Source organism: Neovison vison, chromosome 4 (genome assembly GCF_020171115.1).
Source record: "Neovison vison isolate M4711 chromosome 4, ASM_NN_V1, whole genome shotgun sequence".
NCBI lineage: Eukaryota > Metazoa > Chordata > Mammalia > Carnivora > Mustelidae > Neogale > Neogale vison.
In genome coordinates, this window is record NC_058094.1 from 37,408,869 (window position 1) to 37,436,785 (window position 27,917).

Here is a 27,917-nt window from a genome sequence, read left to right on the forward strand (position 1 = left end):
ATATAGATGCTTCATTAAGCTTGGACTGTAAGCTCTTCGAATGAATGCTTGCAAGAAAACCTTCTAAATACTATTAATCATCATTATCATCTTTGGTCCAAGTTTGTAGCACAGAACAGAGGCTAAGTAAAGAAGATGAGGATTCACAAAATGCTAGCATTCAAATGTCCTTAGCTGATGAATGGTAAGATGTCGTTTATCCATATAATGGAATATTATTTGATAACAAAAAGGAATGAAATACTGATCCACGAAACAATATGGGTGAAGTGCAAAAACATCATGCTAAATGACAGAAGCCAGTCACAAAAGACCACAAATTAAATGATTCTATTCATATGAAATGTCCAGAATAGATAAATATGTAGACACAGAAAGTAAATTGGTGGTTGTTTAGGGGTGGAGGTGGGGGCGGCTGGGAAGGGTGATAGCTATAGGGCACTAGGTTTCTTTCTGAGATGATAAAATGCTTTGAACTTGATTGTCGTGATGATTGCACAAGCCTGTGAAGAGACTAGGAACCAGTGACTGATTCCCTTTAAGGGGTTCAAATGTATGGTATGTGAATTGTAAAGCTGCTAAAAAAAAAAAGTGCTAGCAGCATAAGAGAACCAAGAATCTTAATTTTGATGTAGTATTTAAAGATGTTCCTACAAAACAAATAAGTTTCTGAAATTTCATTTCTTTTTTCCCAAAAAGGAGTTGAGTAAAAAATGGAAGGCACTCATGGTTGAAAATGTATGACAAAAGTGAATTTTCCAGGCCAATGCCTTTATGAAAAGGATGGGTAAAGGGATAAAGAATTTATAGTTTGTAATAAATACTCAGTTTTCTTTCAACATTCTAGGATAAATCTAGGATAGAACAAGAGGCAAATTGGCATCTGGAGATGGTAAGCTCTTAGAGGAAAGTAATAATTGTTAACATTTGTAAAGCACTATGTGTGAGAAACTATCTTAGGTGCTTTTTACATCTAGCAACATTTATTCTTACTAGCAACTCAAAGAGTTATGAACTATTATCATGCCTAATTTATACATAAGGAAGCTGAGGCACAGAAAAGTTATGTATCTTGCCCAAGGTACTTGGATCTGGACCCCGCCACTTTAGTTCCAGAATCTTTGTTCTTAACAAATGGGCTATATTGCCTCTCTGTACTTTTCTCCTTCTGCATTTCTATTTCTCTTCAACAATGTAACTTTCAAGAAATAATTTATACTTTATGAATAAGGGTTTTTAATGTGACTTTCACAGAGCAAAAAATACTTAGTTGGGGGAGAATAATTCATAAAAAGATGATCATAGACCATCCATTCATACTTACTATCCTTTATTCTTTCTTTTAGACCCCAGACATTTTTCAGACTGAGCAGTAAACATAAACATCAAACGCATTGATTGCTAGGTGCAGATAGTTCTTTGTTGCCAAAAAGAAATGTTTCCCCCAACTTTTTAATGCAACAGCAATAGGAAAAGAGAAACATCCAAAATTTCTACCACCAAATAAAGTGATAGGACAAAAATGACTTCACTATTCTTCCAGTTTGCAAATATTTTCCATTTATTTTAAAAGCAGGTCTTACTGACAGATTCCTTTTTTTGAAGGGCAAGGAATGCTAGCATTTTAAAAAAATTTTATTTATTTTTAAAATTTCTTTTCAGTGTTCCAGAATTCATTGTTTATGTACCACACCCAGTGCTCCATGCAATCTGTGCCCTCCATAATACCCACCACCAGGCTCACCCAACATCCCACCCTCCGCCCCTCCAAAACCTTCATATTTTTTTTCAGAGTCCATAGTCTCTCATGATTTATCTCCCCCTCCAATTTCTCCCAACTCCCTTCTCCTCTCCATCTCCCCATGTCCTCTGTGTTATTTCTTATGCTCCACAAATAAGCAAAATCATATGATAATTGACTTATTATCTGCTTGACTTATTTCACTCAGCATAATCTCTTCCAGTCCCATCCATGTTGATACTAAAGGTGGGTATTCATCCTTTCTGATGGAGGCATAATACTCCATAGTATATATGGACCACATCTTCCTTATCCATTCGTCGTTGAAGGGCATCTTGGTTTTTTCCACAGTTTGGTGACTGTGGTCATTGCTGCTATGAACACTGGGGTACAGATGGCCCTTCTTTTCACTACATCCGTATCTTTGGTAAATATCTAGTAGTGCAATTGCAGGGCCATAGGGAAGCTCTATTTTTAATTTCTTAAGGAATATCCACACTGTTTTCCAATGTGGCTGCACCAACTTGCATTCCCACCAACAGTGAAAGAGGGTTCCCCTTTCTCCATATCCTCTCCAACACATGTTTACTGTCTTGTTAATTTTGGCCATTCTAACTGGTGTAAGGTTGTATCTCAATGTGGTTTTGATTTAAATGTCCCTGATGGCCAGTGAGGATGAACATTTTTTCACATGTCTGTTAGCCATTTGTATGTCTTCATTGGAGAAGTGTCTGTTCATGTCTTCTGCCCATTTTTTGACATGGTTATCTATTTTGTGTGTGTTGAGTTTGAGGAGTTCTTTATAGACCTTGGATATCAGCCCTTTGTCTGTGTATTGTCATTTGATAATATCTTCTCCCATTCGTGGGTTGCCTCTTTGTTTTGTTGACTATTTCCTTGCTGTGCAGAAGCTTTTGATCTTGATCAAGTCCCAAAAGTTCATTTTTGCTTTTGTTTCCTTTGCCTTTGGAAACATACCTTGAAAGAAGTTGCTGAGGCCGAATGTCAAAGAGGTTACTGCCTACGTTCTCTCCTCTAGGATTCTGATGGATTCCTGACTCATGTTCAGGTCTTTTATCCATTCTGAGTTTATCTTTGTGTATGGTGTAAGAGAATGGTTGAGTTTCATTCTTCTATATATAGCTGTCCATTTTTCCCAGCAGCATTTATTAAAGAGACTGTCTTTTTTCCATTGTATATTTTTTCCTGCTTTGTTGAAGATTATTTGACCATAGAGTTGAGGGTTCATATCTGGGCTCTCTACTCTGTTCCACTGGTCTATGTGTCTGTTTTTGTGCCAGTACCATGCTATCTTGGTGATCACAGCTTTGTAGTAAAAGCTTGAAATCAGGCAACATGATGACCCCACTCTTGTTTTTCTTTTTCAAAATTTCCTTAGCAATTTGGGGTTTCTTCTGATACAAACTTTAGGATAGTTTGCTTTACCAAGAACCATAAGATACCTGGGAATAAACCTAACCAAACCTAATAAACCTAACCAAAGAGGTAAAGGAGCTGTACTCGAGGAACTACAGAACACTCATGAAAGAACACTCATGAAAGACACAAAAAGATGGAAGACCATTCCGTGCTCATGGATCAGAAAAATAAACACCGTTAAAATGTCTATACTTCCTAGAGCAATCTGTACTTTCAATGCCATTCCGATCAAAATTCCACCGGCAAGGTGAACCATGAGAAACTATGGACTCTAAAAAACAATCTGAGGGGTCTGAAGTGGCGGGGGGGGTGGGAGGTTGGGGTACCAGGTGGTGGGCATTATAGAGGGCACAGCTTGCATGGAGCACTGGGTGTGGTGAAAAAATAATGAATACTGTTTTTCTGAAAATAAATAAATTGGGAAAAAAAATAAATTAAAAAAAAAATTCCACCAGCATTTTTCAAAGAGCTGGAGGAATGCTAGCATTTTAAACTATGTATTTATCTATCTATCTATCTACTCTATCATGTATCATTCTATCACCTATCTTATCATCTATCATCTATCTACTCTATTATCTGTTTTATCATCTATCTACTCTATCATCTATCTATCTAAAATCTCATTTGTTTTTTCAGTTTTCTTTACAAATTCTGCTTCAGCAGACAGCTCACTAGTGAACTCGAAAGCCAGTTCTCTTACTGCCTCCCAGCGGGAACACTGACTCGCCAGCAGGCTAGAAGTGGGTGTGGGCCCCAGGGCTGGGCAGCACAGCAGGGGGGACCCATAGGAATCACAGCGGAGGTACCAGTAGGAATTGCTTATTGTGCCTCACTAGCTCTCCTTCCTTTCTTCCTCAGCAAATGAGTCCCCAATTCATTCTCCTGACACTTGGAGCGGCCAGGTACACAGTTCCAGACTCTGGGATGCTGGCAGCACAGTGTTTAGAGTGTGGGTTCCAAGTTTGGTCCCTTCCTCTTCTCATGGTTGGAATGGCGACAACATGCTAAAAGGTCGTGCAGCCATATTGGACCATGAAGGCAAAGCAAGAGCCTGAGTGACAGCAGAGTAGCGGGAAGCAGGAAGATACCTGGACCCTCATGACTCTGTAGAGATACTGACAGTCCTAGTCCACCTACCTTCAGGCTGTCCTCACATGAGACAGGAAAAGAAATATCGGTTTTGTTTATGTTGCTGTCATTGGGTATTTTCTGTCTCTCATATCTGAACCTAATTCTAGTTGATGCAGATCTCAATAGCTCTAATGTTTTTTCCTGTGTTGTTGGGGTTCCACCTCAAGGATTCAAAAAAAACTTTATAGGAATCTATAATCTATAAAGTTTCTTGAAATTGCACATTAAATCTATGTTCACTCACATACATTTCAGGGAGAACAGGCCCATGGCAAGTCATTGAATTTTTCAGATTCTCAGCTTTCTTTCCTTAATAAGGGGAGAACATTCACCTCTGCAGAGCTGATTTCAGAAGTAGGAAATCTGCCTATGGTACTTGGCATGGTGAATAGTGCCAAGCTATTTCTGTAAACAGTCTCATCCTGCTGCCTATTGATCTTAAATCTAGCAGTCATCTATGACTTTTCTTACTCCCTGTCATTAAACTACCCAATTAGTTGTCAAGAGCATAGAGCATACAGCATCTCCTCCGATCACTTCTTTTTCCTCATATCCCCGCCCTCTGACCCCACTCCAGCTTATTACAGCCTCTGTTGTCTCCTCTCTGAGATCCCCAACAGGTCTTCTCATGTTTGGTCTCTTCTTTCTACCATCTACTCTTTATCAGACTTCTAAATCAATTTACCTGAAGGCCTGGACTGCCAAGGGTTCTCCAGTGCCTATCGAATTAAATACAACTCTATCCAAAAGGAGTCAAGGTAGCACAACGCAGAAGAAAAAATTCACACAAACCTAGCTTTGAGTCCTGATTTTAGTTCCTTATTTGCTTTGTACTCTTGGGAAAATTGTATGACTTCTCAGAACCTGAGTAATCCTAGCTCTAAAGTAAAGATAATAGTATGTAATATGCGGCATCATAGTGCAGATCATTGGGACACGATATACAAAAGGACAAGTTTAGTGCCTGGTACATTCTAGGTTCACAGAAAATATATTGCCTTCCTCTTTCCCTCCATGGAAAGGACACGGACTAAAAAACATACATCTGCCGCTTACCACCCTTCCATGAATCCCTTATTTGTATAACCTACGCTAGCCAAATCAGATTGTTTGCCACCTTCCAAATATGTTATGTCTTCTCTTACTCAATTCTGTAATTGTGCTCAGACTGATTTTTTCTTTATCTCCCCTTTCCCTTCATTCTATGTTGAGACTCCGCTCAGTCTTCAGGGAGTCCTTCAATTGCCATCTCCTCTATGAAGCATTTTCCTACTGTTTCCAGGCAGATGTAAGCTCTCCTTGTTTAAAAAGGCACATTCTCTCTGTTTCTTCTGTGGCACCTGACGGTTCTACCTCGCCTCATTTTGTGTACTTATTACCCTTCCTGAAAGACTAGAGATGCCTTGGGAGCAGAACCAGAGCCTCATCGACCTTTGTACATCTCATGGCCTTAACCCAGGTCCTTTTATCTGTATTTCCTGCATTAACTTCAACATTTTCAAGCAGAGCTCTTTTCAATATATTCCTAGATCCTTTTTTCCTACTTTTACAACACCACAAAGACAGAATGATTAAAAGTATCCTCAGGGAATACTCTATTTTAGGTTCCTCCCTCCCTGTCCAAAAAAGGAGGCAATGCTTCTGGATGTGGGACACTTAGTAGTCGATCCAGTCCTGTGACCTGTCGTTCAGAACCATTTATTATTGTGTCCATGGGGTACAAAGGACTTTTGCTTTTCCCTTATTTCTTAAGACTCTGGCTCTGCCTCTTACTTCCCTTAAGCTCCCAGGACTTTTTTTTTTTTTTTTAAATTTCTGCATTTCAACAACAATGAATCTCATATCTGGGCTTTGAGCACCCCTCCTGAAGATGATGGATAGGAGCAAAGCCTTCTGGGACACATTAGTACAGCTGCCAGTGGGCTCGAGGTGCTTATAAAATAAAAAGGCTTGGGATTCTGGGAACATATTTGCAGTTCTAAGTGAACCACCCAACACAGCTGAAAAGAAACACCCAAGAACACTTCCTTTTATTCTTTTTAAGCTGTGCATGGAAGAGGTACATCGTATTGGATTGCAAGTAAGTCTCAGAAGGATTCTTTTTATGTCATGTCACCAGGTGCTAATATCATCACCTTTGCCTATCAGGTACATGTGCTTTAGAATTACAGGAAGCTTGTAAAGGCAAGTTTAAAGCAGCAAAGTCCAGTTTCTCATTTATTGGATAATACTGAGTATCACTGCCTGACATGAGACATTTTCCCATGTATTATGAAAAAGAATAGCACCCACATATCTATAAGGTTTAATGATGCTTTAATTCCACCTGTGGGTAAGTATGTAAGATAGGATATTATCAGAAAAACAAACATGATTACATCACCACTAAGCGACAGGCACAAAGCATCCCATCGTAAACCTGATTTCAAAAATAGAAAACGGTTTTATATGAGACGCTCTCACACTTCATTAGACCTGGGAGAGTAGAGAATCTGTGAAGCTGCTAATTTGCTACATAGTCATGCATTAAAAAGGAAGGGCTGACCAAGAAAGACATGGATTTGAAGCATTTGGGGGATAAGAAAATAATTCCTATGAGTCAGTAAGACATAGGAGCTTGCTGAATCGATACTTTGGGAAGATGCTAGGAGAGGACAATGAGAAGATTTAAGAAGTGATGTGAGGTTTTTCTCCAGATGCAGACAGCCTTTGATGTACAGAGAGAAACAGCTCTGTCAGATAGCAGCAAAGGGAAAAGCTGGAAAAAGCATAGCAAAAAGGAATCAAGTTGTTTTTTTTTTTTTTTTTTTAGTGAGGCGGTCTTTCTAGAGACCCTCTGCCCGCATTGAAGCTTCTCTAAACCATAGACCATATGTAAAAGGTTTCCCTCTTGGAAGAACAGGACATGCTGTACAGACCTTCAGAGTTAGGCTGGAAAGAAGCAGCTGACAGTGTGAGGCCAGTACAGAGCATGAGTTTGGCCAAACCAGGCAGAGTGAAAAATGAGAAGAGTAAGAGAGATCCGATATAAAATGGATCCCTTTTGGGGTATCTACCGAGCTCACAATGACCCCTACTTCACAGCCATGTTGGGGAATGTGACCCCACCTGATGACCATAGTTGAATGAACCAAGAACACCTGACACCCCTCTAGGTGGATGAGGAATGTGGGACTAGACTGGACGTTAGACTTGTACTTGTGACTCTTGGAGTTCAGCTCTGGGAATTGTGGGAAACTACCAGCAGGCCTGAGAAGGAAAGCTAGTTGTTGAAAGGGAAGAATGAAGCCAACATAGGGAAAGAAGCAGAGAAAAGTGGTAGTGTATAAATACTCCCCATAGTTCCTATCTTCCATTCCTGGCCTCATCCTTTGAGAGGCCCTGCTGCCCTTGGCCTCTCCAACTCCCCTCTGTACCTTGATACTAGATCTCCCCCATTTTTCTTTAAGTCAGCTTCAGAGGGGTTTCTGCTACCTGCAACCTGGAGGACTGGAGCTGACATACTACCTCGGAGGGCCTGACCATGTAGCTTCGGGAAGGTACTGCCTCTTACAGCAACCAGTCTCTGTCAGTGAAAGCACGCTATTAATCACAGGCACAGCACTCCTAACAACTGTTATGACATTAACAGGCTATAAATACAAAAAAAGTCTTTCCCAGACAACAGGGCTTTCTTGGTCTACACAGTAGGTTCTTTGATCAATTGCTATGATGACGATAATGATGATGCTGACAGCAGCTCCCATTTACTGTGTGTTGTAATAATAACTTACTAAGCCCCGAACTATGTATGGCTGGGTGCTTTACATACATCATATCTACTTCCCACAACTCTTCATGGTAGCGAGAGTAGAATTTTGTTTGGGAACGTTGGTGACACAGTGCACAAACAGAGATGTCATCTGGGAAGGACCAGCCTGCTGGGAAGGCAGGGCTCCACAAGAGGGTACTCAACATGATGGGTTTGCCATCATTCAAGATCTGGCCATTGGTCTTGCAGTCTTAGGAGATTTCCATGGTGCGCCAGCACTGACTAGACTTAGGTATGCTGAGTCATGCAACGCAGTTAACTAGAGACTGATATATAAACCAGATGCCAAGTTATTAATTTACCATGAGATGTATAACTGCCAAGTGGCCTGGATACTGATGCTGGCCTGAGCAATGTACGATATTCTCTCTGTAGACAGATTACATTGGGAGCCAAAGTTTTAGAAGGTTGTTTGGGTGGTTAGATGATTTGAATGTTAGGCACGGAGATCTGACAGCTGCTATATTCATCTCCAGAGACAGGATTTAGCTACCAGGTGAACCAGACGTTTGGGCACCATTTCTTTGGATGCTGCCTGGAGAGCTTTTGCCAACAAATGCTTCTGCGACCTTACTAGGCTTCTAGAGCTGACCAATTTCCTTCTGAAGGAAACATTCTTTCTTTAGCTATCTTAATATCCAATCCATCTTGTGTGTCTAGGAGTCCTTTTATTTGTTTAAGGTTATTTTGCATATTTGGGGTCAGATTCATGATTTCATGCTTTCATAGTTTGAAGTAGAAGGATAATTTTATTCTCTTTCTTTCCACATTTTCGACAGAGTAGCTCACTATCACCTGAATGTATCATCTACGGTATTATCATCCCAATGTTGTACAAATAGGGTAAAAACCATAGGTTTTGGAGTCAGAAAGACCTGGGATAAAATTCTGGCTCTCCCATTTTTAAGTTTTACAGTTCAGGACAAGTTAATTCTCTTGGCCTCAGATTCCTCACTTTTTATAAAGTGGGGATAACGCGCACCTCACAGGATAAAATGAGATTTACCAAGGTTATTATGCAAAGCATCTAGCACAGTTCTGGGTGTGAAACACAGATCATAACACACTGGAGCAAAAGTGTGTTAACTTAACCATTTAGATTCTCCTTGGTTTCCAAGTATGTAATTATGTAATTTTTTCTTCATTATTCTTCCAATGTGGTTTCGCTTTGATTTTTATAATCGTATTAGTGTGACTTTAAAAAATAATTTCCCTGACTTTTGAGAACTGAATAAACAAAAATGAACCCTACATGAGTGCACTGATTTCTTTGGCTTACTGTTCTCCTTCTCCACCAGAAATAAACAAATGACACAGCTTGCTTTTGTCTTTTTCCTTCCTGTTATCCTTGTGAAGATATCATTTATGGACTCTAGTCATGTTTTTTTCATAAGAATTCTGCACTAAATTCCCAAGCTTGAAAATGCCTTTTTCACTGAGAAAGTGCTATGAAATCCTACAGCTTTTGTCACAAATTAATTCTTTTGTTACCAACTAATTCAGTTTACTTTCTGATGTTAGAGTTTCCCAAATTACATGATTCTTCCTATATAAATGCATGGGTCTATCTTTATATTTAGCTGTTTTATCTTACGAGTTTGCAGTGTATGTAATTATGCCCTTTTTTTTCAAGTAGATTATAAACCTTGTAAGAACAGGGACAGATCAATCTCTTTATTTCCTCATTGTCCATACATTATAGTATTCTACATTAGATTGAGAAGATATCAAATAATTCTTTGTTGGGGAGAAATGCTACCAAATGTTGGGGAGAAGTGGAAATAAAAATGACAGAGATGTTTACCTCATTTGTTCATTATATGCACATTTTCTGAAAGTATAGATCTGAATCTAAGTATCTAATTAATTCTTTTGGTGTAAACTTTTGTGAACCTGTGTTAATTTTTCCTCAAGTTACTTCAACATTTTCTTTCCTTCTCCTTTGACTTAAAAAAAAAAAAGATTTTATTTATTTATTTGACAGAGAGAGAGAGAGAGAGAGAGAAAAGAAAGACCACAGCTAGGCAAAGCAGCAGGCAGAGGAAGATGGAGAAGCAGGTCCCCACTGAGCAGTGAGCCTGATGTGGTCCTTGATCCCAGAACCCTGGGATCATGACCTGAGCAGAAGGCAGATGCTTAACCAACTGAGCCACCCAGGTGTCCCATCCTTCTCTTCTGGCTTTAACACTAGGAATTTTATATACACCCTAGATGTTTCTTACATTAGAGGAATTCCTGACTTTAGCTTTTACCTCTTTTCCTTTAATCCACATTGTATGTTATCAATGCCAAACTCATCCTCCAATTTACTTCTTTAACTTCGTTTCCCTTCTGTTTAAATTGCTTCAGTGATCCCACCCCTTTAGTGTTTGTCTTGAATTGTAATGCTCAAACTTTATACTCTTAAGATCCTTGAGGAAAGATGATATTTAGTTTGGCCTATTCTCACATACCAAATGAAGATATCTCAAAATTTAGTGCAACACATAGATGAAAACAAATATGAAACAAGTATAATGCAGTACTGAGAGAATAAAAACAAGTACCATGACAGATCTGCATGAGAATTAAAATACCCATTATCAATTTCACTCCAAACATGGATTAAAATTTTATAATCTGGGTACATGTGTTATTTCCAAAATTGAATCCTAAGTAGGCAGTGTACACAAGATGAGGAAAGGAAAATTTATTTATTTATTTATTTATTTTAAGATTTTATTTATTTATTTGACAGAGAGAGATCACAAGTAGGCAGAGAGGCAGGCAGAGAGAGAGGAGGAAGCAGGCTCCCTGCTGAGCAGAGAGCCCGATGCGGGACTTGATCCCAGGACCCCGAGATCATGACCTGAGCCGAAGGCAGCGGCTTAACCCACTGAGCCACCCAGGCGCCCAGGAAAGGAAAATTTAGAACGTGCCAGACACAGGGCCAGAAATTCTGACAGTTAAGCTCACTAAAATGATACAATATTCCTTCTAGGTTGATGGCATTATTCTACCCTACAAGTTGTAATCCTATTAATACCTAAGTATACTGCTAATACTTAATATTAACATGACAAAATTATGAACTGACCATAAAATAAGCTCCTTTTGCTCTCTGTGAACATTAATTTCAGCGTCTTTATACAGAACCTGGTTAGTTTGATTTAATATTATAAACGTGTTTTCCAAATTTTCATTACAATTGCAAAATAAATTCCATAAACTCATATGGGGAGACTGTTTATAAATGCCATTTTCAGTCATGGAAAGATATATAAACAGACAAATCTGAGGGTGCTGTATAAGTGAACTCTATAAGGTCAGTTTTTTATGAACTAAATGGTCCTCAAGGAAGAAGTCCACCAAACTTGATTCTGTTTTCAGGACTAAAACCAAAGAGATTAACTTATCTTTGTATTTAAGAAGTAGCCTCTGTCTAGGGGGGCAGTGGGCTTGGCAGTATATTCAATGATCTCACCAAAAGCCTATGTAATGTAATGACATTAGACTGTGTGTTTATGGTAGATAATACCAGTGAAGCATAACACAATGCATCTTGACATAATTCAGTTTGTAAAACCAAACTCATTCAATAGCCCCACACAATTATGACAAACAATGTAATACTTTGGAATAACACAAAACAGAAACATGGATACTCATGCTTTCATTCATCCATTTGCTATACTGAGCATCTCCAGGGCAATGGCTACTATAAGGGACATAATGACAGATTGGATATAATCACTGCCTTTGGAAACCTACAATCTAGGAGATAAGATATGAACACATAAAATGTGAGGAGTAAGGTAAGAAATAGCATAAAAGTGGTGCTATGGAGTGTCGCAGGACTACAGAGGAAGGGGGTACTATGTGTGGAGATGGCATCCAGGTAAGGCTTCATGGAGTTGAGGGCATATGGGCTATTTGGAAGTGCGGGTAGGATTTCAGCAGAGAAAGGGGAAGATTCAAATGAAGAACAAGTAGGTGTGGAAGTGGGCGGTCACTGGCAGCTTTGGTAAATGCTGGACAGGCCGGTCTGACTGGAGGGTAGGTCATGTGTAATGGAGTGAAATGTAAAGCTGGGTGGGGGATGGGGAGGCTATGCAGGACCCTCAAGGTCAGTTGACCAGGGTGACAGAACTATTGAAAGCTTTTCTCAAGGAACTGATACAATCCACCTGTTCCTTGAAGAACTTAGCAGGATAGCATAAAGGAAGAAAGACCAAAGCTGGAATTTTATTTAGAAGGTTCTTTTAGTGGTCCAGACATCTGCTTGTGAAGGAGGAGTGGCAGGAAAGAAATGAACACTTATTGAAAGCTCACTATGTGTAAGGCATTTATTTGTTTTAGCTATAATATTTCACTCAATTCTTGTAATGTCTCTGAAAGGTAAATAACATTAACTCCAGCATTCAGTTGAGGACCTGAATCCCCAGAAGCAAGCCCAAGGTCTGGCACTGCAAGTGCTCAAGGAAAAAGCTGTCATATCGAATCAGAGCTGTGATTCATGCAACATATTTTCTGTTCTCCACAGAAGCTCCAAGGAAACAAAATAGTTTGTACAGTTCTAAGATTGCAACCCAGAGGGTTATTTCTACTAGTGGGGCTCGCCCCAACCTTTGGGTCAAATTCTGCTCCTCATCAGGGGAACATAAGGGTCAGTCCTGCTTTACTCTTCCATGCCAGTTGTTGATTCTGGGTGTTCTTACTGCTAGGATCAAGCTCTCCTTTTCAACTCACAGGAGCTCAAGCCTCTCTTCCTTCTTAGACCAGCATCCCTGTGTTTGAACTCTACCCACAAACTCAGTTCCTATCTCTTCAATAAGATGTGAAACCTCTTTGATACCAACTCTCTGCTTGTTGCCCCCTGCCAGGCTTCCTTCATGCAGTGCTTTGCTTTGCTTATGTGACAAGTACAGTGTCTGGGCTGCGGGACTGCCCCAGCTCTCACGGACTGCTATTAGAAGCATAGGCCCCCACTCTCTCTGGTCTAGCCTGCGCTTCTCTTAGATGAAAAGACTTTGGACAATTGTCACCATGGTAGTAATTGGTAGTACTCATACTTAAGTATCACATAGCACACGGTGTGTGCCAGGCACTGTTCACTGTGCCTTTCAAATATTCCCTCTTATAATCATCACATTATCGATAGCCTCATTTTGTTGATTTAAAAAAAAAAAAGCAAAACAAAAAACCCAAGGCTGAGAGTTTCAGTTACTTGTCTAAGGTGACATCTAGCATTCTGGCTAGAGCTAAACCAGAATGCTTTTCTGCCTCTCCAATGTCAGTGAGAAGATAGAGAACATGTCACAGGTGAATGTACTAACTCAAATGCCTTATTTAATACAACTGGCACAATACTACAATAGTTACCAGACTTATGTTAGTTCACATTTAACAAATATGAACCCAGAAAGCAGTTAGAAAGAAACCCTTACATGAGGCTGAAACTTTGATATGTGAGTATTTTCATTTTGACTGAAGATACTAAAGACGTTCTGCATTTGAGCAAGTCTAGTAAGGCAGTAGCAAAGATACTGCTGTTTTACATAGCAAAAATAATCCATGAATGCTGGTAGAGAAGGTAATCATGAATATGATCTTAGTGGGAGAGGAAACAAATTTAAGGATTTAAAGAATCAAAGCAGAGTTGGTAAAAGAGTAGATTTTAAAAATTCTCATCACAAGAAAAAAAATCAAAGACCATTGTCATCTTGTCAAATCAAATAGTTCGGCACACTTGACAAAATGATGACACATTTTATTGTTATCAATTCAGAAGGTGAACATCTGGCTAAATATAATTAGAAATTTTAACAAGAATATGATATGTTAATGTTAATATGTTAGTATGAATTTTGGATTCAAACTGGATTTGGCACGGAGTCTGCTTAAGACTCTTTCTCGTGAGATTAAGAGTCACTTATGGTTTGTCTCCCTCCCTATCCCATCTTGTTTCATGTGGGTTGCTGGGGGGAGGGGGGTTGGGAGAAGGAGGGTAGGGTTATGGACATTGGGGAAGGTATGTGCTTTTGGGTAAATTGGAAGGGGAGGTGAACCATGAGAGACTATGGACTCTGAAAAACAATCTGAGGGGTTTGAAGTGGCGGGGGGTGGGAGGTTGGGGTACCAGGTGGTGGGTATTATAGAGGGCACAGCTTGCATGGAGCACTGGGTGTGGTGAAAAAATAATGAATACTGTTTTTCTGAAAATAAATAAATTGGAAAAAAAAAAAAAAGACTCTTTCTCCCTCTGCCCCTCTCCCCCATGCATGCTCTCTCTCCCTCTCTCTCAAAGAAATAAATCTTAAAAAAAAAAAAAAAAGTAGAGAGTACTCATTAAAATAATTGGGGAGCGCATCTGGGTGCCTTGGTTAGTTAAGCTTCTGACTCTTGATTTTGGTTCAGATCATAATGTCAGGGTTGTGAGATCGAGACCCATGTTGGGCTCCCTGCTGGGCATGGAGCCTGCTTAAGATTCTCTCTACCTGAGGATGTGGAGAAAGGGGAACATTATTGGTGGGAATGCAAGTTGGTGCAGCCACGTTGGAAAACAGTGTGGCAATTCCTTAAGAAATTAAAAATAGAGCTTCCCTATGACCCTGCAATTGCACTACTGGATATTTACCCCAAAGATACAGATGTAGTGAAAAAGAAGGGCCATCTGTACCACAGTGTTCATAACAGCAATGGCCACAGTTGCCAAACTGTGGAAAGAACCAAGATGCCCTTCAATGGATGAATGGATAAAGAAGATGTGGTCCATATATACTATGGAGTATTAATGCCTCCATCAGAAAGGATGAATATCCAACTTTGGTATCAGTATGGATGGGATTGGAAGAGATTATGCTGAGTGAAATAAGTCAAGTAGAGAGCCATTTATCCTATGGTTTCACTTACTTGTGGAGCATAAGGACACTGGGAGATAGAGAGGAGAAGTGAGTTGGGGGAAATCGGAGGAGGAGACAAACCATGAAAGACTGTGGACTCTGAGAAACAAACTGAGGGTTTTGGAGGGGAGGGGGGTGGGGGTTGGGGGAGCCTGGTTATGGAGGGCATGTATTGCATGGAGCACTGGGTATGTTGCATACACAATGGGTTTTGGAACACTGAAGAAAAATTAAATTACATTAAATTAAGAGAGCTTGTTTGGAGGTTCTAGCAGGGGAGCGCAGCTACTTGTATACCCTTGACTGAAGAATGGTCCTCTCCTCTATCGGGGAAGGTCGTCCTCTTCGACCGTGCGCAGTTTTGGGAGGGACGCACATGGAGTGGTGAGGGAGGAAGGGGACACCCGCCTAGCCAGCCAGATCAGTCGAATCAACCCTGGCGATCAATGGGGTGACAGAGGTCGCAGCCAGACTGCCCTCACATCCAAATTAAATTAAATTAAATTAAAAAAAAATTCTCTCTCTCCATTCCCCACACTCCCTCTCTTAAAAAAAAAAAAGAAAAAGAAAGAAAGAAAGAAAGAAAAAAAAATTGGTGAATATTCCTCTACATAACAAGGGCTAGATAAAAGTGATCAAGAAGTACAAGGAGCTTCTTTTCTTTTTAGATTTATTTATTTATTTGAGAGAGAGAGAGAGAGCGAGCACACATGAGTGGGGGGAGGGGCAGAAGGAGAATGTGAGAGAGAATCCAAGCAGACTTCCTGCTGAGCACAGAGCCAATGCAAGGTTTGATCTCAGGACCCTAAGATCATGACCTGAGCCGTGAGGGTTGACCGACCTGAAGGTTGGATGCTTAATCAACTGAGCTACTTAGGTACCCCCAGGGAGCCTATTTTCTAATGGTAGAGAGAGAAAGACCATGAGCAAGTAAATAAATAAATGCATACAATAACTAAATAGTAATCAGAGTTATGACGAAAGTAAAACAAAGTAATGTAATAATTTAGAATAAAGAAGTGGTAGTGTACCCAGCCATGACAGAACGTTTGGGCTGGCACCTGACTGACAAAGTTGGGGAACAGAGTGAGAGAAATGACTCTCAAGTGGTATGCTCAACTAGTACGGCTGGAACATAGTAAGGAATAGGGAGACCGGCATGAGACCAAGTCAGCAAGGTGGGCAGGGCACACATTACGGGTCCTTATAGGCCATAGCAAGATGGTTGACTTTGGTTCTAAGAAGTAGAGGAAGGCACCATCAGGTTCTAAGTTAGAGGAGTGATGTGACCTTATCTATGCTTTTAAAAGATCACTTTAACTGATATTTGGAAAATGTATTACAGGGAGTCAAGAATGGAATCCTTGAGACCAGTGAGGAAGCTACTGTAACAGTGACCAGAGAGGTGGCAGCCCAGACTCCAGTTGTACCAATAAAAAGAGGGAGGTAGATAGAATAGGGATGTATTCTGCGGCATCAGGATAATAAGAACTGACAGGACTTATTGATGAGGAGATGTGGGGAGTCAGGGAAAGAGAGCAATTTCACTGTTCTGATCTGTGATCTAGTGATAGGTGGGACACTAAGAGGAAAACACATTTTTGGAGAAATTCAGATTGTAGAATACTGATCAGCAGAATGCTAATGTAGAGATAGGCTCAATGACATTTACATTAAACTCTGGAAATGACAAGCAACAAACTTTCATCAAGTCACATGGAACATGATCACTGGTTAGATAGTTTTCCTCTCAGCGACCTCAAGCCCAAGACCATTGTCAGCTCTGGAAATGAAGATGAAAACTGGGTCAACCATTCTGGCCTTACGTGGACATTTTATTTCATAAAGCAATTCTAGAAATGCTGAAGAGTGTGAGCACGTGGTAGGTATTTGAAAAATGTGTGGTGAACTGAATGACACCTGTCCCATTACAATTAGAGAACATGTGACATAACCTACCTATAAAAAGGGCTAAGAGCAGAATTGAGAATTCTCAAAATTGCCACGAATCATGAATCTGAATTACATTATTCCCTATTTTAAAATTTCTATTTTGTGGATATGCATATACATATGTATGTATCCACACACACACACACACACACACACGTATATTTGTGCGCATTTCTCTCTGATACTATTGATGGAAAAAACAGGAATGCTCTAATCTTTTTAAATTATTATTATTTTTAAAGATTTAATTGTCAGAGAGAGAGAGACAGAGAGGACATGAGCACAAGTCAGGGGAGAGGTGGGCAGAGGAGAAGCAGGCTCCCTGCTGAGTCTTAAAGAGCCCGATGCGAGACTTGATCCTAGGGCCCTGGGATCATGACCTAAGCCGAAGGCAGAGGCTTAACCTACTGAGCCACCAAAGCGTTCCTCTAATCTTTTTTCCTAGTATCTAATCAGCACTACTCCACAATGCTTCTATTTGAAATGAATAGTCATTACCTACCTGAAGCATATCGCCAAGGTCTGCGGTGCTAATATCCGGATCCTCCGTGGTGTTGAAGGGCACAGGAGTTATCCGTACAAGGGTGAGCACTCTGGGTTCTGGATATCTCCATAACATCATCCCTGAGCTATCTTCAGTTTCATTGTAAAACAAGACTTCATAGACACCAGGCATTTTCAAAGGTTCTGTTAAAGGAAAAAATAATTAACTGCATGCTTTTGAAATAGAACATGGTATAGAAAGAGAACATTATGAGGATAAAAGGTAAGAATGTAAAGAAGCTGGCTGGCCATTTTTAGATGCTTTAGGACAGGAACAAATTAAGAATTTCCCCCTAAGAGAGACTGAATGGTAATGTACTATTTTTGTACTGCAGCTATTAACATACTTTTCGAGCGATCTTGATGTGTTATTTAGTGAACGTGCAGTTAAAACTCTTTCACGCTGAAGCTGTTGCTACTTACCAGCATCTCGTATATACTGGAACAGGCCTGTCCGTAGGTCATCCGAACTTTGTTCACTTTGAAACATCTGGTTCTTTTCCACAGGAGATGGCATGTGTGGAACTGCTTCGGGAACTTCAAAATTTCCCTCCTCGTTGAGGTATCCACTGAGTAATTCATGTAGAAGAACTAAACAGTTCAAATGTTCTTGACCCCAGAAAACCTTTAAGAATCATATGAAAAATTTTAGTGGCTTTTAAATACAAACATTTCATGAGGATAATTAGGCACAATCATACCGGAGTGAAGGTGAGACCATAATTACATTCAATTTAATTATTGACAATAACTTAACTATAATTTCTAAGTGACCTATGGGATGAATTTCTATTACTTGAGTAAATACATAAAAACAAGAAAGTCAATTACATCATATATTGTGTGAATAACAATCAACTTTCAATGCTGGGTTACCAATGAAATTATGTTAGTGCAAGGTAATGTTTATGAGTTAACTTGCCTAAGTGAGAAAACAGTATCTATTACAGTCCGAGAGAAGGTAATGAAGATCTTCTAGGCCAAAGTGTTAATAAAAGAATAATAATAACCTTGTGGAATAGCTTCCTTGTCATGAGATTTAACAAACACCTCTTAATTATAAGATTCCATTCTTTGCACTTTTACTCTTCAGAGAAAAAGAGAGAGGAGATGCTCAATGAACTTGAACTCACAAGGCTCCCAACTTCTGTGTTTAGTGAGAATGTGCCAACATACAGTATTCCACAGCCTCTGATAATCAACTATAGAGGAGATACAGTAGAGTTTCAGGACAAAGGCCTTGGTATTTTTTCTAATAAAGTGGATCAAATTCTCTTTTTTTCTCCATGTGAAGAGTACTAGTCCATAACAGAAGTATGACCAGTGGGTAATAATGATCAATGTCAGAGGACTCAAACTATAAATAATATTACATTTGTCTGTATATATTGGATAAAGGCAATACAACCATTATTCCTAAGAGAACCAGATAAACACAGAAAAGAGAAAAAATATAACGAAGTAGGAAAAAATAACCCTATACCTGTGGGTAAATTTTATTTTAAGATTTTATTTATTTGTTTTTGACACAGATGGACACAATGAGAGAGGGAACACAAGCAGGGGGGTGCGAGAGGGAGAAGCAGGCTTCCCATGGAGCAGGGAGCCCAATGTGGGGCTTAATCCCAAGACCCTGGGATCATGACCTGAGCCAAAGGTAGATGCTTAACAAATGAGCCACACAGGCGTCCCACCTGTGGGTAAACTTTAAACCTAAGTTTGGGTCCTGCTCTCTGGAATTAAGGCAACAGAAATAAAGGTAAGAGATATGATACTAAGTCTACTGTGTTCTCTTCAATCTTGTTTTTATTGGATCTTGAAAAACTCCCCAAGCTGGGGAGTTGAACACTGTGCTTTAGACTTTAACTGTCAAGAGATGGTGACTTTATAATGTAGAGATAATATGTTTTTGTCTTATTGTTGATTTTAATGAGGAGTTACTTTGCTGTCTTGGGAAAATGGTAATACTGTTAATATTGTTGATAAAACAACATGAAATGATACACTTATTATTAAATACATGAAGATTTCTGATAGATGCCGAAAATCTCCACAAAGCAATACAAAGCAGTAAGTTATTAGAATCTTTCCACATCTAGCTCCCTGTCAGTAAGAAAACTGGTGAAAAAGTCAAGGCAACACGACCTGTAGATAAAAACAAGAAATTCATATGTAATATGCCTCTGTTACTAACAAATCAGTCATTTACATTTTCATAATTGTGAATTTCTCAAGGTTTTTGGATTTATGTTAAACTTAGGGGACATCAAATCATATAAAGAATACATTCAAATCTATCCATCTAGAAAGTTACCAAGAAATAAACTGAATCCTCACACAGTCCATACATAGCTATAAATCAAATGTGTAAAAGGCTGCAATTGATTATATGCCAAGTGTGAATCATGAGGTGTTATAATACCTAAAGAACCTACCATTGGCAAATGGTTCTTCTATATTACTGATGACACTGTGCTTGAGACACTTATATATTGAGATGACACTTACAACATTGGCTACTTCATAACTAGCAAAGTCTATAATTAGAAAAAAGTTTAATGACCCAGCAATTCCACTCCTAATCATATATCCAAGAGAAAGGAAAACATATGTCCACACAAGAGCTTACACACAAATGTTCCTAGCAGCATCATTCATAATACCCAAACGTGGAAAGAATCCAAATGTCCATCAACTGATAGATAAATGTGGTATGGCCCTACAACAGAATACTATTTGGCAGAGTAAAAAGGAACAGAGTATTGGCACCTGCAACAATATGGATGAGTCTTTTAAACACTATACTGTGTGAAGGAAGCCAGTCACAAAAGACCACAGATTATGTGATTCCACTTACATGAAATGTCTAGAACAATCAAATATGCAGAATCAGAAAACAATTAGTAGTTGCCTAGATCTAGAGAGAGGATTAGAGGGTAATGGGGAATGAATGCTAATGGGTACAGGGTTTTGAGGGTGTTGTGTGAATGTTTCTAAAGTGGATTATAGTGATGAGCACACGTCATGAATATACTAAAAAAAAAAACCCACTAAATCATACACTTTATTTAGGTGAATTATATGGTATGTGAAATTTATCTCACAAGAATACCCAAGAATAAAGCTGTTAAAAGAGCTCAGTAAGAGATCAGTTAGAGGCACCTGGGTGGCTCAGTTGATTAAGCATCTGCCTTTGGCTCAGGTTATGATCTCACCATCCGAGGATGGAGCCCCAGGGAGCCTGCTTCTCCCTCTCCTCCCCTCTCATGCTCGTTCTCACTATCTCTGTCTCTCTCTTTCTCCCAAATAAAAAATAAATAAAATCTTAAAAAAAAAAAAAGAGAGCAATCGGATAATACTCTTTCTCACCATATCAAGATTTAGTGAAACAGTTCAAAAAACGAAAAAAGGCTAGTTGAAAACTTATGGAAAAAATGTGGCCAATCCCCACAGACCTGTAGCAGACCTCCTCTTAAATCAATGGTTATTTTTGGTATAGACTGTTCTGGGCCTGGATTGCCACTGTGTTTACACCACTTAGCTTCCAGATGGGCAGAAGCACAGCATGGTCCTATCAGAATCCGATTTCTTTCTTTGAGACTTGTTTTAAGCAGAAAATCATTTATGCTGAGTAGAAACGAAGACCCAAGAATTACGCCTGGAAAAGAAAAAAAAGGAGAGGGGTATAGGTTATAATTATTCTTTGTCAAAAAAGTATGTTTGAGTAAGAACTATCCATATTTTTAAAAAGCATTAATTTATCCTTTGTTAGTCTTCTTTTTCAGTTGGCTTTCTCCCACAGTTTTACGCTACTTACATAGAATTCTAGTTATGAAGCAGGTATGCCTCTTTCACATTCCTAACAAAAAAATATTTGCCAAAACATTATGACTTTTTCCACGTGTGAGCATTTTAGGTTTTATGAGTAGAGACATTTTCATTAAATTGTGCAAGTTTTTCAAACAACTACATTAAGAATAAGAACAGCTGCTTCATTTGTCTATTGTTACCATGATGGGAAAGGGCAATTTTCTGTGATTTCTTATAGTAACAAAGTAAGTATATTACTTTGCTAGACACTCAAGTTTTTGACTGGCCTATGTTAAAATTCAAAACAATCAAAATATATAACATGTGTTTTCTAAAAATTTTAGTTTAATCCAAACTTCACACATCATAACCACTTGAAGTTTACAAAGTCTTAAAAACAGATAGTGGCAGGTTAGATTTATGAGAAAAACTATATGCTATAGTTCAAAGTAAATATACCCAGAAAAGGAATACACTTTAAATTGTAGGTTTTCTTTTGAACTTAAACTAGAAGTGTAGATCAAAACCTTTTCATAAAACCAACAGCACACTTTAAGATATTTGGATGCAAAGTTAGAGTGGTGGGTTAACTTTCCCCCAAAGAGCTCATATTCTGAATTGTCATTGTGAATATTGAATTTCACCAGACCACATTTGTAATGCCCATGGCTTATTTTTCTAATGATATTTGATCCTTAAAAGAGATGAAAGATTAAAAAACACCTTAGGCCCATAGTCTACACGTTTCAAAGTACAGTACCCACACTGACTCTTCAGCTCTGTGGAGAGCTGAAAACTTCATGTAGGTTGTATGCTCCTACTGCAGAAATAAGACTATAACTTCTAATCTTCCACGGAAGACATCACACCCAGTTAAGTTAGGGCTAAAACTTCTGTTAAAATTTAGGACGGCAGAAATCCGTTTCATAAATTTCAACTCTATTATGGCACTAAGATTTCCATTTCATTTATACAGCTTTCTTGATTCACAACTACCCCTCATTTAAAGAAAAGAGATAAAACAGAAAATTAAAAAAAAAAAAGACAAACAGGTCCCCAAATACCCAAGAATCAAAAATTATCTCCATTAATGGAGTTTAGAACACAAGCCATAACTTCCTGATCTAATTGCAATACATTTCCTGAAATATTTACTTCTCAATAGTAAATATCTGCTAAATGAAACATATCAATTAATTATTCCAAAATTTCTCATAATGGGGATTATGGAAGTATAGGCTTGATTCAGTACAGTCATCCAGCAAATGAGTAGTAAGGGAATATTAGAATTATATTTCCCTTTATTCCCCAATATATGCATCTTCATTCTGCCCTAGAATGAAATACCCAATTATCTGGTAGTAATCTTAATGTGAATATTCTTTCGGTTCCTCATACACAAAATGTTTAATACCAAGGGCCTCCTAGGTTGCTTACCTCATTAAAGTTTATTATTACCCGGCCAGACACCCAGACTAAAAAAACTCAGGGCCCACTTTGGGGGCTCTTGTTCTCTTATCTCCATGACTTAATTTCTAGATCATTCTGTCTATCTCCATCTCTCAGTCTCCTTAGTCTCCTTTCTTTGTCTTTAATGACCTTGATGTTCTTGAATAATCCAGGCCAATTATTTTGTCGAAAGTCTCTCCATTTGAGTGTATCTGATGTTTTCTCCTTAGAATGAAGTTATACATTTTTGGCAAGAATCCCCGAGAAGTGATACCTTTCTCCATGTTACCATATACTGGGGTATGTGATATTGATGCTTCACTACTGGCAATATTAACTCTGATTGCATGACTAAAGTGGCGTCTGCCAGGTTTTGCCACAGTAAAACCGCTGTTTTTTTTTTTGAAAATAACAACTATCTTGTGGGAGATATATGAAGATCATGGAAGTATCCTCTTTTACATCAGACTTTCACCTGCTAATGTTTTAGCAACCATCAATGGTTCGTGCATGCAATGATTATTACTGTGGTGTGTGATTATGTTGCTTTTCCATTTTTCTTATTCTTTCCATTCGTATTCTTTCCTTTTTCTTATTCTTCTACATTTATTAATTAGCATTCTGTGGTAAAAAGAGCTGTCCTTTCTACCCTATTTATCAATTCAACTATGTATATGTATTAGTATGGACTCAAGGGTATTTATTTTATTTTATGGGTTATAATTTAATACTATCATTTCTTTTTTGCTTCTGCCCAGTTCTGGGCACTAAGAACCCCTTCAAGTTGGGTCCTGTGTCCTTCTGATATACCACCAACATTTTTTGAGAACTTCTTCACTTTCTGGCCATCTAAGATGTTTTAGGTTTATCTTGTATTTTTCCCATCTCACCTATGGCATCAGCCATTTCTCCAAAAAGAGTTTCTTTTGCTGAAGAATGGTATCTAGAAAAGAAAATCTGGGTGGTAGGTAAGCTCACTGTTACTAGGGCTTCACTGCTTCTAGGCCATCTCAGCAGAGAGGGCTACGAAGCCTATATGCACTAGAGAGTGGTTTCTAGCCTTCTCTCTTTCCTTATTTGTACCTCTTTCTATGACAGTAAGAAACTTGCTGAACATCCCTTCTAATGTGCTGATTTCTAATCATCCCTGGAATATCACTTTGAAGTGGTGAAAATTAAAGCAGAAGAACTAAGACAGACATAAAGGACAGCTTCATGGGAGCAAAGGTAATTACCAAAGAAAAGTCTACCAAATGAAAGGGCTAATATCTATCTCTAGGAGTCTTGTTAAGAATGGGCTTGACAACATTTTGTCTGGAGCGTACAGATGAAGGAGATTACCTTTCTCACTCTATAATACCTTTCATTTATACAAAGATATTTGCAAGCATATGATAAAATCTTTTTAGAAGTAACTTAATACATACAGAATTTGGATCTTACTAGATAGTTCTACTATGCAGGAACTACTCAAATACTGATACTGTACTGTCTAAAGTAGTTCCTGAGGTTTTGCTTAAAAAAAAAAAAAGACTAGTACTGGAATGACAAAGTTTACATTATTACATCTTATGTATATTCTCAGAAAGTATCTATCTCTTCTCAAAGAACTTAAGTAGGGTTGATAGAAGGCTTTTCTTAATTCCCCAAAGTTATACAATTAGAAGTATTTATCGCCTGGGGTGAGGAAGGACATGAGAAAAAATTCTAAACTTGAATTATTACAAATAAATATAGAAACACTGAAAGCTTTTGTGTCACTGCATACACTGTTAAATGCACGAACACTTCACTGTAGTCATACAAATCCTATTCTTTTTTGCTCGGGTAGAGAGAATGGGATATCTGGAATCCATGGGAGAATAAAGATAAAGGTCGGGACTGTGATCTCAGAAAAATGGCCCAGTAGGAAGCCAATGGCCAGACCAACACCTGGGAGCCTGCAACAAGAAGAAAGCCAGGCAGACTTAGGTGTGTGGTGAGGAGAGCAGGAGGAGGCACAATGTACCCGAGATACAGAGACCTCACAACTGAGGCAGGCACTATTCCAGCTGTAGCTTTATTTCGGCGATAATAGAATCTAAGGACTGCTTTGCCCGAAAGTAGGCTTGTAGGGCTGGAAACTGGCCAGACTTATTGATTTTCGTGTTTGATACTGCTCGGAGTTGGCTTTGGTTCAGGCATGTGTGTGAGATTCAATGAAAATCAATGAGGTACAGTAATACCTTTGGAAGAGTGACCTTTTCTCTTGCTCCCTGGCTTTGAAGTTAAGAAAATGAAGGCGCTGGAGCTGCTGGCAGCCCCTATGTGGCGTCTGAGGCCAAAGCTATGTAACACGGAGGGGAGATCTAATGGATTCTGCCACGCCTAAGGACAGTGCCAAGTCCCAGATCAGCTTTGGTTGGGTTTTCTGTCATTTACAAGCCAAAGCATCCCACCTGATATACAGTCTCTAAGTAAAGGGATTGCCAAGGGTAACCCACAATCTTCTATTTTTACTCCTTACCTCTAATCCCTTATTCCAGTGAATTTCTCTACCCTCAAGGCTTTAAGGACAATTTCTTAGGAGAGTAATTCATAACCATGCCTAATTTCTTAAGCCAGTGCTACTCCCATGCTTCTAACTGTGAGCCTTCTGGATATCTGAGATCACCTCCACCGTGGTATTTATCCGTACATGGATTCATTACTCAACCAACATTTACAGTTTATCTACAACATACTGGGTATACGAAGGTAAAGTAAATAATTTTCATTTTTTTTTCTCACACCAGATTTTTCCTTGGCAATTTATCAGCCTCAAGTTCCAAGATCTCAGGAAGTACTAGAGGGGAAAAAACAACCAACATCATGTGTAATATTGACACTGTTAAAAAACAGGGACATTTCCCTACTATCAAACAAATCTTTTTTTTTTTTTTGCTTTGTATTCTTCTTTGTACTGTTAATTCTTTCACTCTAATCAAGTATTTGTGTACCTATATTTAAGTCTCTTGTCATTTTTTTCTTTTCTTTTCCCCAATAATAAGTCTACTTCTCACTCTCTTCTTAAACCTCTGTCATCCTTTTACAGTTTGAACTTGCCTCTATCGCAGGTCTAGCAGCACGGATTGTGGACTTGCTTAAACACACAGGGGCCAAAGGGAATGGAAGACGCTTATGTTGGCAGTGAGGACAGAGCACAGGCATAGACATAAGTCTATGTCCAAAGGCACAGACATAAATGTGCCCTGCTTGGTCCTTTCTGCCCCCTTCTCTGTTCTTCTGTGCCATACACCTACAAGGAAATGAGGTGTGGTTCGCTTGGGAAGCTTATGCAACTGATTTAACCCATCCCCCACATGCCCATTGGCCCAGCACACTGACTACACACACCAGTGGGCTGCGGCTTTGCTCCTCAGTAAGGGGTTCCGGTTACTGGTGCCACCACAGAAAGGGTTGCCCACAAGTACCAGCTTTTAAGTTTAAAACAGAGTCTCTGTTCCCTTTTGAAAAACTCCTGCTATTCTTTTTTTTTTTAAAAAAGCTACAACAAAATAATAAAAAAGTGTTAGTTCAAGTGGTTTTAATCTTGGAATAAATGACCAGTAATAAGAGATGATGATGATCACTTAATAATAAAGAGTGGTGATAAATTTCACAAAGGGTCATTTATAAATGGTAAACCAAACTTCACACTTTTACCACAAAATATGAAAATAATCCCTGGGACCCATTATTAATTTTCCTTTTCCCTTTCTTTCACTCTGTGAGAAGCTAGCCTATGGGACATCATCCTCTCCTGTTTGTTTTTTCATCAGGAAACATGCTAAATACCTTCCTTGGGATGAAATGAATCTTGTTTTATGTACAACCACACACATACACCCAGGGCCATGGAGAATACTCAAGAGTTCATGTAAACTGGATACTTAGACATTTCAAATCTGTTAGAAATGGCAACAGAAAGTGCATTAAGGAATGTGTTCGTCTCCTTCCTAGTGGACTATGAATGCGCTGTTGGATAAAATGACTACATGTAAAAACTATAAAGAGCTATCTTCTTAGCGCTAGAAAAGGCCACATGATTTTGTGACATTTTACCTCATTTTATCTCTCTGTGTACGTGTGTGTGTGTGTGTGTGAGTGTGTGCATACACTGCAAATAGGACAATACGTTTACGTTTGTTTCAGCTGGCAAATATATAGGTTATCCTTTACATCTTCTGAACTGTTCGTTCGCCTCCTAAATTTCCAAAAACAATATAGAGAGAAGAAAAAAAATTAAAGAACTATGCTGTGGAAATGTAAGATTTTAAATGGTCGCTTAAACTTTTAAAGCATGAATATTAGTAAAGTTACTCAAACACTTATCAGGTCATTTTAAAAATCTTTTAACTTCGAAATAATATTAGGCTTTTACAGCAAAGTGGATACTCTTCACTCAGCTTCCCTTCAAGTTAACAATTACATAAGCTAACTTTCGTAAGCTATAATATGATTTTCAAAAGCCGGTAAGTTAACCTCAATTTATAGACCTCATTTGAATTTCACATTACTCCCCTCATGTCCTTTTCCTGTTCCAGGATCCAATCCAGTACCCCACACTGCATTTAGCAATTGTGTGATCAGGTCATTTTGACCGAGTCTATAACCTCTTCTACTTCCTTCCATTCAAAAGAATGCTTTTCTGCCTGATTTTTCCATTGGCCTCTTTCAAAAATCTGTGTTTATATTTTTAATTTCAGCCCTAGCTAACTAATGGCAGATATTTAATTAAATTAAATGAGGTGTAACAACATTGAGAAGCAGTTTCAGAAACAACTGGTACCATAAACAGAAATAATCTTGCTTTGTTTGCATACTGACATACTTTTCATTGAGTGTAAAAATTTAGTTCAAGGAACAAGTAGTTTCATGACCTTTCAAATCCTCCTTCGGAAGACTAATAAATGCAAACCACTTGTTTTGGAGAATGTTTACAAAATGCTGCCAGCTCTGCATCGTCAGTCTCTACTAGACACTTGGTAAGGCTCCTATTCTCTACATGCTGACTGTGCAAAACACAATCTGAATCAGGGCTTCTGTATGTCATGAGGAAGAGTACTCAGTGATGACATGTGCTAGCAAAACACATTCAGGTATTTTTTTATACAGCTGGAAATAATCTAAGGCT

The 27,917-nt window shown here is 38.8% G+C and overlaps 1 protein-coding gene across 5 annotated transcripts in view; it reads right to left on the reverse strand.

Annotated features, from left to right (window-relative positions):
- VPS13B (vacuolar protein sorting 13 homolog B) overlaps positions 1 to 27,917 on the reverse strand; it is a 770,530-nt gene that overhangs the window by 129,852 nt on the left and 612,761 nt on the right. For all 5 annotated transcript variants that reach the window (XM_044245211.1, XM_044245212.1, XM_044245209.1 and 2 more), the window contains exons 37-39: positions 20,959 to 21,161; positions 17,927 to 18,128; positions 17,463 to 17,647 (exon numbers count right to left, since the gene is read on the reverse strand). In XM_044245211.1, the coding sequence (XP_044101146.1) occupies positions 17,463 to 17,647; positions 17,927 to 18,128; positions 20,959 to 21,161 (590 nt within the window). The remainder of the gene's footprint in view (positions 1 to 17,462; positions 17,648 to 17,926; positions 18,129 to 20,958; positions 21,162 to 27,917) is intronic.